At 44.2% G+C, this 10,635-nt stretch overlaps 1 protein-coding gene across 1 annotated transcript; it reads left to right on the forward strand.

Annotated features, from left to right (window-relative positions):
- The first annotated feature begins 420 nt into the window (after positions 1 to 420).
- RPL26L1 (ribosomal protein L26 like 1) lies at positions 421 to 9,359 on the forward strand. Its single transcript, XM_035105301.3, has 4 exons — positions 421 to 455; positions 1,732 to 1,904; positions 3,363 to 3,503; positions 9,186 to 9,359. The coding sequence occupies exons 2-4, from the start codon at positions 1,737 to 1,739 to the stop codon at positions 9,312 to 9,314; spliced, it is 438 nt and encodes a 145-aa protein (XP_034961192.2). The 5' UTR covers positions 421 to 455; positions 1,732 to 1,736; the 3' UTR covers positions 9,315 to 9,359.
- Positions 9,360 to 10,635: the final 1,276 nt, after the last annotated feature.

The raw sequence follows: 10,635 nt of genomic DNA on the forward strand, positions 1-10,635 counted from the left end.
GATGGCAGGAGAACAAAATGTTTAGATATCAAAGCGAGCGCAGAGCGTATACGAATACGCCACGCTGCTCGCGGGGCATTTATCCGCTGGTCTCACTAGTTTTCTGTCCCCTGGCGGAAAGTGGGCCCAGCCCAGAGGCGGGACAGCCCTCGTATCCCCTACAGCAGCGGACTTAAGGCTCTCCCTCCGTGCGCCTCGCTTCTTCTCCGGACTGCAAAGCTCCGCTCGCTCGAGGCACGGTAGTCAAAGCAAGCAGCACACAACGCCCTGTATCGGCTCCTGCTGCAGTTTCCTCCGATGGGCGCGCGGGGGCGCTGGCCGTTCCTCCTGCGCTTCCGTTCCGTCGACGTTTCTCGGAAGCGGGTGGCGTTCTCGCGAGAGCTGATGTCTCACCAGCACCGGCGGAAGTAGAATCAACCTCTCTTTCCGGGCGGCCATAGCCGAGGCAGCAGCGGGTAAGAATGGAAGGCGGATTGTAATCTGTTATCATCTGCCCGCTGACGTCCGGGACCCCGTTGCAGTTTACCGGGGAGCGTGCAGGGTGGAGGGGGCGTCGCGGTGGTTCCTATATTTGAGGCGGGAGAAACCGGTTTCTCCGTCGGATCTGCTCACCTCTTTCCGTGGCCGGTTTGGGGCCTGGGAATGCCTGACAGTGGTGCGCTTCGCCCCATAATGCTCTCCGGTGGAAGTGCTGTCTGAGAAGGGGATGGGAGGGAGAAAGTGGATAGAAGGCCTGACGTTGGAACGCATTCCCAGGTTATGGGGACATAGACGTGGTGCTTTCTTCTCATCTGTTGTGCGGCTTCCTATATCCAATAGTACGAGTTGGAGTGTCTGGATGCTTTCCCTTCCGCATGTTGCGGAGCCACATCTCCCAGCGTCAGGCTGATGGGAGTTGGAATCCAACGTCTGTTGGATCACAAATTACCTAGCTGCTGATCACCTGATAAAACTGTTCCGTCATAAAACTGTTCCGTGTGTGTCTTTGGGCCTGACTTTCCATAGTACTGCTTATGTTCTCTCAGCGTTTTTCTGGGGTATTGAGATGTTTAATTTTACTCCATCCCCATCTCTTGGGAGTCTGCTGCTTGTCCCAATTATTTTAGTGTTGTAGCTGCCACTGTTAAAAAATCCTATGCACACTTTTTGGGGCATAATGCACACTGAACATAGCAAGAATTATTTCTCCTGATACACATTGCTACTGGTTTCAGTTCAGCTGAGCAACTTGAACTTTTATTGCATGACCATGAATATAATAGTAGAGCAGACGTTGATTTATCGTGGCCAGAATATAGTCAATAATGACTAAGCCAGAATGCTCCTATACCAAATAAATTATTATCTGGGCCTTACTAAATATTGCCCTGAAAGCTTATAACTCCAGTGCTGTGAAAGAAACATTTTACAGGACAATAGAGTCCAAGTTATAACTGAGCTTTATATATGTCTTGTAAGCCTGACATTCCAGTGTCACGGTCACAACCCTGCACCCTCACAGTTCCAAATACCTCAGACTTGCTTGTCTTAACTTTCTCAGGATATATCCAAAGTGCAAAAGTATCTTTGAGACCTTGGCTGCTAACATGTTTTTGAGTTTGGGGGCACTACTTTCCAATTATTACATTTTTTTTGATAAATACTGTTTTATTGAGGAATGATTGGTAGTCATTGTTTTTCCTTGTTAGATTTCAGTGTGAATAATTTGGTGTGCATGTTTTTTTCCTCCAGTCAAAATGAAGTTCAATCCGTTTGTGACCTCAGACCGCAGCAAGAACCGCAAAAGGCACTTCAATGCGCCATCTCACATTCGCAGGAAGATCATGTCTTCTCCCCTTTCCAAGGAGTTGAGGCAGAAATACAATGTCCGTTCTATGCCCATCCGAAAGGATGACGAAGTCCAAGTACGTATGTGTTTTGAGTTATTGATTTCTTCTGCGAAGAATAATGGTTTTGTTTTCAACTAATAATGGCAATAGACGTCAGCGAGGTAAATGGTTAGTTTTGAAAACAATTTCTACGCAACATTTTGTAGGTTTCCTTATGCATCAAATACCAAATTCTAAACTGCATGGAGATAAGGCCCAGTTCACTCAAGCAGCAATTTTAGGTGGTCCCCTTTAATGCAATGTGTGGGTGCTGTCCCACATAAGAAGCTGTTTTATGCCAGTGTTTGGAAGCAAAAACAGCAAATGTGTCTGTGGCATTTCAGATCAAGTGTGGTTTGGCTGATTGCCATACTATCAAAGCCCTTTAATTTCAATTAATTAAAATTGTGTAAGAGTCATGTCATGCAAACAAATTTCTGCATTCTTCCTACCACTTCTTTCCTGGTTTGTTGTGATGGCCAAACAGTGCTTAGTGAAAACCAGAATTGGAAACTGGTATGCAAACAAACTTCAAACCAGAATTTGTTAGCATTCATTCTTTGTGCCAGCCATAGTTTGCCAGATTTGGATGTCATGGTGGACTTGTTACTTGCAACCAGGAAGAGGGAAATTCCTCAGGAAGAGGAAGGTGGCTGTGTTCCCATGGTACAATTCCAATGTCTGGTTTTTACAATCTGGAACTGTGGTCTGAAGTGAACCCTCAGGAGAAGAAAGCTACCATAGTAGCATTGTGCTATGGAAAAAGAGCATAGCAGGAAAGGCGTCTTAATCTTCTGAGCTGTCTCCTTGTCTTTGGGATGAAAGTCAGTTATGACCACTTTATCCTCATAGGAATGAGAGGAATCACTGGAACACTGGGAGTAATGCACAAGCAAGTCAATTAAGGTTTTAAGATTGCCTTCCAGCATATGGCTGGAAATTGTGCTTTTTTGATGTGCAGATTTATTTTACTTCGATCCAGACCAACACGGCTACCTACCTGTAACCAGATTTATTTCTGTTTGAGTGGAAAAACAAATTCAGTTTTCAGATTAGCAATGTACTGTGGGTGCTTGCAATAAAAACTTTTAAATATAGTAAATATTTAATATTGTATCAGTCTTATTGTCCCTGAATCTAGTTTCCTGCCTGGCCTGTGTAAGAGAAAGTCTTTCCTTACCAGACCTTTAGAAGGCATCTCAAGGCAGCCCTGTTTAGGGAAGCTTTTAATGTTTGATGGATTTCTGTATTTTAATATTTTGTTGGAAGCCACCCAGAGTGGCTGGGGGAAACTGGCCAGGTGGGCGGGGTATAAATAAATTATTATTATTATTATTATTATTATTATTATTATTATTATTATTATTATTATTTCCTGTGGCATTTTATTTAATGCAATGCTTAGTGCATGAAGATCTCTGCTGTAGAAAGGTGATTACAATACTGTGTATAACAATGAAACTTGAGAATGTTAAATGTTTTTTGTATTCGTAGGTCGTTCGGGGTCATTACAAAGGGCAACAGATCGGCAAGGTAGTCCAGGTATACAGAAAGAAGTATGTCATCTACATTGAACGCGTACAGCGTGAGAAAGCCAATGGCACAACTGTACACGTTGGCATTCACCCTAGCAAGGTAATCTTGGCTGAGATGGTATGCAAGGGAAATTCTCATGTTTCTGGAATTCTTATGTTCAATAGAGTGCAATACTGGTAGCTGTAGATAATTGGCGTTACTTAGTTCTGCAATCAGAACTCTCTGGTTTTCCCAACAGCAGTTGTTAAACATGCATGATCATCAAGAGAAAGAGGCATGTCAGAAGACCAAAACTTGAAACAATCCAAGGATCTTTTTCAAAAAACAAAAACTTGTATATATGGTGGTTAAAGAATGTAATCCATAGAAAAGTAGCTTTCACTTTACAGCAGTTAATATATACAGTCGTACCTTGGAAGTTGAACAGCTTAGTTCCTGAACGTTTTGGCTCCTGAATGTCGCAAACCCTGAAGTGACTGTTCCGGTTTGCGAACTATTTTTGGAAGCTGAACGTCCGTCGGAGCTTCTGCAGCTTCCGATTGGTCACGGGAGCTTCCTGCAATCAATCAGAAGCTGTGCTTTGGTTTTCAAACGTTTTGGAAGTCGAACGGACTTCCAGAACGGATTCCGTTCAACTTCCAAGGTACAACTGTACTTCATTTAGTGATTATAATGTTGAAGCCTATAGCGTTAAAAAAAAACTAGAGAATCATAATTGAGAGAATAAGGCATCTGGCCTAGTCTAAATTACAAACTTTACAAAGTTACTGGGATATTAGAATTTCAATAATCAATTATGGAAAGTATAAATTTCAGTCAACGATTAATGAAGCTTATTAGAGCATATCCAGAGGGATACTATAAAGCAGGCATATATCAAGGATTGTCTAGTATATGCTAAACCAGAAAGACACAAGTAGTGTAGAATGAAAATCGGCTTCTGCAGACTGGTTTTGAACTTCTAGCAGTGTTGATTGGGGGTTGTTTGGAAGTTTTGGAACTTAAGATTTTCTGGCTCTTCAAGTTTGCTTTTGTTAATACTGTATGTTGAACATGTTTAGAAAAAAAGCATGTTAACTGTTCTTCTTGAAAGTCAGGGTAATTGCTGTGCTTTCTCAATATTTACTGATTGGGATTGTTGATTGCTCCAAAGAGTAGTGCTGATGATGAGGAGGTGCATCTGGGGCAGAAGCAGAACTTCCATAGCAGTAACACAATCCAGTCTAATCTGCTCTGTCTCTGCATGACAGAATACCTCCTGATTCTTGTGTGGACAGGGACTGCATGAACTCACTCCAGATTCGCTGTTCCTGGAATATTTTAACTGATTCATCTACAGTATTTCCCCTAAGATTTGGAGTACAGTGCAAATTGTGCCATCATTGTGCCGACGTTTGTTCTTCCATAGCAATGGCATCAAAGAAGTTCACTTTTTAAATCTCATTCAGATTCCATGATGAGAGACTGGATACTGTTGGGTCTGTTATAGCATTGAATTCAGACAAGATTTGAGAGAGTGATTGCTGGAAGGGCACTGATGGCCTTGGTGCTTTGATAAAATAAGTAGATATCATCTACACCACTAGTGGTGCAGGGATTTTACTGGTTTCCTGTTGCCATACTGTAATTTGAAGTGCTGACATCTAAAACACTTCATTACATGGGCAGTGTGTACCTTGGAAATCTGCCTTTCTTCCTTTGCTTGATGGAGAGTTAGTGAAGAGCTGCTGTCCTTCCCACAAATACATGGGAAAAATACAGACAATGAGGACATTGTCATGTTTATTGTCTGCATTCCAATTTTGGAATGTGAAATCAGTTTTGTTGTCAGAAATGTGGTGGTGATCAAGGGTTGTGGGATGTATCATTATGCTTGTCAGGCATGAAATTAATTTTCTTCCAAGAAAAAGCTGGCATGTTTTTCAAGCCTTGGTGAAATACTTTGGGGGGGGGAATTAATAAGGGGGAAAAGTGAGACATATGTGCATTGTTCCCTTGGCAATAAGACACGCTACGTCATGTTGAATGAAGTTTTAAGGCCTCTCTACAATTTAGATAAAAGTTGTTGTGGTATAGTGAGCCAGTGTGCTAGTGACTGGGAAACAGGATACTGCTTAACCCTGAAGCTCAATTGGGTGACATTGGGACTAACTTAGGTGGGTTACAAATGTGTTATGTTATCCTTTGCAGGCCTTACTCAAAGCAGCCACCATATATTGTATCTTGGCTGAAGCTTTTTCTTGCTCAGAAACAGGATTAGCTCTATGCAATGCCAGTAAGAGTAGGATTTATTTTGAGAAAATTTAAACTGAGACTAGCACATAGCAAAAAGCTGACATTAGTGCCCTATTACTGTGTGCTGGTATTCTTTCATGCTGTAAAGTGAAGTAGGTAAGTTTTCCAGATGTTTTCTCACATGAATATTGCCTTCTACCCAGTAATAGAGAAGCTCTTAAATGAGATCTCCTAGTTCTGAAATTTGGCCTCTGCTCATAAAGCTCAATTCCAGCCCTCCCATTTTCCAGTTTCCCTCCACTTCCCTCTTTCCACATTTGCAAATTTACCAAGTTGCAAGGTTGGACAGTGTGGGGGAGAGAAGGAAAAAACCCATTGAGATTAAAGCCCAAAACTGTTTCCTCTGTGACTCATCTAGTAGAAGGAATAAAAATGAATAATTGTTAGGGTTCCTATAATTTTTAGGAACTAGAAAGTTCAAACATACTCAGAAGCAAATCCTCTTGGGTGCCATTTTCCCTCCTCTCTTCCATCTCCCTCCACCATGCAGCTTGATGAGCCTAGCCAGTGATACTGGCAGACAAGAGAGCTGGAGGTGGCGGAAGAACTACCACCAAGTTGGAGAATTATTGGAAGAAGCCTGTATTTTTTCTGAGAATTCCTCAAAAATACTAATAAAATTGCCCATACCAAGTAGGGATAAGCAGTGCTTGCATACTTCTAATTTTATACTTGGTCATTAGACCAGAAACAATGCTTGCTACTGTTTTTACTGCTTAGGTATCAGTACTGCAGTGTTATTACTCTAATCAAACTAGATGCAAAAATATCATCTGCATCTGAGTGGTGGGATGAAGCTAATCCCAAATGCCATTTAGGGTATTCGTGCATAATAACCAAATGTTATCTGAGGCCATTATGTTACTGTTGCTTGAATAAATTCCGGCTTCTGCAGCTTGAGAATGGGATGCTTGTGATGGATGCACTCTCAGACAGAAGGTGGTTCATTCTTCAGGGATTGTTTGGGCCTCTGCTAAATTAACCCTTATTAAACCCAGGTGGCACTGTGGGCTAAACCACTGAGCCTAGGGCTTGCTGATCAGAAGGTCGGCGGTTCGAATCCCTGTGACGGGGTGAGCTCCCATTGGTCAGTCCCAGCTCCTGCCAACCTAGCAGTTCGAAAGCACGTCAAAATGCAAGTAGATAAATAGGAACCGCTATAGCAGGAAGGTAAACGGCGTTTCCATGTGCTGCTCTGGTTTGCCAGAAGCGGCTTTGTCATGCTGGCCACATGACCTGGAAGCTATACGCCGGCTCCCTCGGCCAATAATGCGAGATGAGTGCGCAACCCCAGAGTCGGTCACGACTGGACCTAATACCCTGACAGTTTTGCTGATTGGTTGTACATTGTTACGCTGGTTGTCTGGTCACATATTACTGACTGCCTTTTTGGTCAGATATTCCTGGTAGCCTAATGCTGATATCACCAGATAATTGGCTTGCTCCCTATTTAGTACACTTGCCTTTAAAAGCCAACATTTCTTCTTAATGTTGTTGCTTTGCTTCAGTGTTCAAAAGATTTCATTTTTAAGCCATGTTCCTTGTTTTACAATAACCATCCTATATAATAATGTCCATGTTGTCCCTGCGTCCAGTTGTCCCGTGTGTCCCTGGGTCACTGCGCATGTGCCCCAGGGATACAGGGATTGGACGGAGGGACAACGGCCAACCGCCGCTCCGAAGCCCAGTCTCATGCTGGAGGTGCGCGGCGAGGCGGCGGGGGAAAGAAGCGCTCCCCCCGGCAGCCTTGCCGCGCACCTCCGGCATGGGACGGCGCTTCCTCGGCCGAAGCGGCAGCGGGCGCCGAGGGAAGCCGGCTTTGGCTTGGCTGCGGCGGGAAGAAGAGGAGGAATTCCTCCTCTTTTTCCCGCCGCCGCCAAGCCAGTCCCCAAGCCGAAGTGCGGCGCGGCGGGGGCTTTTCGCCGTTTGCCTTCCCGGAGCGAAGGGGGAGGCAAACGGCGAAAAGCACCCGCCGCACCGCACTTCGGCTCGGGGACTGGCTTGGCAGCGGCGGGAAGAAGGGGAGGAATTCCTCCCCTTCTTCCCGCCGCCGCCAAGCCAGTCCCGGAGCCGAAGTATGGCGTGGCGGGGGTTTTCGCTGTTTGCCTCCCCCTGGGGGGAAGGCAAACGGTGAGAAGCCCCCGCTGCGGGGTTGCCTGCTCTGTCGGGTGGGGGGGAGGGAGAAGCAGAAGATCTGATCGGTCTTCGGCTTCTCCCTTCCCCTGCCCAACAGAGCCGGCATTTGGCTCTGTCAGGTGGGGGAAGGGAGAAGCAGAGGATCGGATTGCTTCTCCCTCCCCCCACCCGACAGAGCCGGCAACCCCGGGATCTGTGCTTTCTGTCGGCGGTGGTGGGAGGGGAACGAACGGAGAGAAAGGGCTGCTTTCTCTCCGTTCGTTCCTCTCCCCTCACCACCAACAGAAAGGGCTGTCGGCGGCGGAGGGAGAGGAAGGAAGGAGGAGAAAGGGCTGCTTTCTCCTCCTTTGTTCCTGTCCCTCTGCCGCCGACAGCAAGGACAGGTCCGTGGCGAGGCAGCAGGGGGGGTTGAGAAGCGCTCCCCCCCCCGCCGCCTTGGCACGCAGCGCCGGCATGGGACGGAGTTTCGGAGAATATCTCCCGCCCCCCCCCCCTCGCCGCGCACCTCCCGCATGAGACGGGGCTTTGGAGACCTCCGAAGCTCCGTCCCATGCCGGCGCTGCACGAGAGCAGCGTTCTAGCGCCCGTTTCTAAACGGGCTGAATTCCACTAGTAGTCCATAATTCTGCTCACCATGCTTCCCTAGCAGTAGTGATGAGCCCCAGCCTTGCTCTTGACATTGGAATTAGGGAATGGTTAGGGTCGGGTATTACCCTGAGTTTTGTTGTGGTTTTTTAGATGTTTCAAGCATAACATTACAAACAAAAGCCCCAGTCCTTAGCTTCAGTTTGGAGCTGGAGTAACTGTTCCAAATTGTAACTTTGGAAGTGCTTATGGGTTTCCCCAGTCCACTCAAACTCCCAAGTGACATTAATTAAGTTTCAGATGCGCAACTCATAACTTTGCATGAGTTGTCGTCATACTGAAATTATGCAACCCTTTTCTCCTTTCCATCAAATTCAGGAGTGACAGTGAAATGCTGTTTACCTTCCCACTGGAGCTCACCCCGACGCGGAGATTCAAACCGCTGACCTGATCGGCAAGCCCTAGGCTCTGTGGTTTAGACCACAGCGCCACCCGTTTCCCTGTTTTGTAGTTAGTTACAAATCAAAGCACTCAGAAGAGAGCCTTTGCTGTGCTGGTGTCCTGTTTGTGAAATTTCCTCTCTGAAGACACTGGCTGGTTATTTATTTTTGTTCTTGAGTTGTTCTACTGTAGACTTGATAGATTTTGGGGGGAAGTTTTATTTTTCATACTTGCTTTGTTTTCGTTCTCTGAGTTGCATTGAGAAGTTTTTTGAGCAGAAAGATGGGATATAAATATTGTAATTTGTTTATTTTGACTCCCTAGGTGGTGATTACAAAACTAAAGCTGGACAAGGATCGTAAGAAAATATTGGAACGTAAAGCAAAGTCTCGCCAAGTTGGCAAAGAGAAAGGAAAGTACAAGGAGGAAACAATTGAGAAGATGCAAGAGTAAAATGGACTCATTTGTGAAACCCATTAAAGTTTCGATAAAATCTAACCGGCAAGTGTTCTCATTTTGTATCGTAACATAAGACAGAGACAGCAACAGCATTAGGTAAGAATTGGCCTTCCTCTGCCAGCAGGAATTACGGAGCAAGATATCTAGCAGATTTTCCTTGGCAGGGAATTACTCAGCATTTCTCATTAAGTTTTACTCAGCATTTATCATTAAGAACATCTGAAACAATCAAATAGCTGTGGTCACATGCAAGCTCTAAGTCCAATTAAATGCAAAAATGAATTATTTAAAAAAAGAATACAGCTTTTCACTACAATAAAAAAGCAGGAACACTCATGCTGAGTCCAATGGTTCAATTTAGGGAGAAGCTAATAAATTATAGGCTTTTTGGCCTAGCAACAATTCTAAATTAAATGGTGTCTATTAAGAGTTATTAAGTATATAGAAAAGCTGGTCTTATTGAGGAAGGGATCTGTATGCTTGAGACAGATTATAATAGGTGTTCAGTTGTATAAATAAAAAGTATTGTTACCTTTAAAAATCATTTTGTCTGTAGGCCTGGCCCTGGAAGGGTGTAAAGAAGGCTTCTAACAAAGGCTCTCAAGTAAAAACAACTGTCTCAGATAAGAGCATGGAACCTCTTGGTTAAAGAGTAGGAAACAACGGGGAGGAATAAATTGATAGTTTTCATAACAATGAGAAGCAGTGTGATCCCCCATTTTATAAAGTATTCATATATTATCTGGAGTTGGGGTTGAGCTGTAAGTTTTGGGAGAATACAAAGTAATTCAGGATACCAAACAACTTTCCAGCCTGAGTGAATGGACAGCAAAATGCAAATGAAATTCAGTGTAAGCAAGCATAAACACACACATACTGGAACAACAGCAGCAAAACCACAACCCCTTCACTTACGTGTTGAAGGCTCTGTACTGGCTGCAGTTAGCTAGAGAAGAATTATCTTGGTCATGGAATTCCACGCATGCAATCCAATTGGTGTCTTGTGTTCACAGAAGGGCCTTTGATCCAGCAAATACCTCTGGTAACCAGACATTGAGGATTATATTACCATTATTTGCATATATTCTAAAACTGGGAAAAGTGAAACCAAAATGATGCACCTGGACAAGAAAGCTAAATACTTGGGTTTTTAATTTTAGGGGTGAGGATTGCATAATTTTGTAAATGGGACATAGTATGGCAAAAATTGATAAACTGTCCTAATAACTAAAATCCATGGTGGCCCAATGAAATAAATTGCAAATATCTAAAGGGCTGTCACAAGTTTGAATGGATTCAAATTAGAAGAAAGGAG

Source organism: Zootoca vivipara, chromosome 2 (assembly GCF_965207765.1).
Source record: "Zootoca vivipara chromosome 2, rZooViv2.hap1.1, whole genome shotgun sequence".
NCBI classification, from domain to species: Eukaryota; Metazoa; Chordata; class Lepidosauria; order Squamata; family Lacertidae; genus Zootoca; species Zootoca vivipara.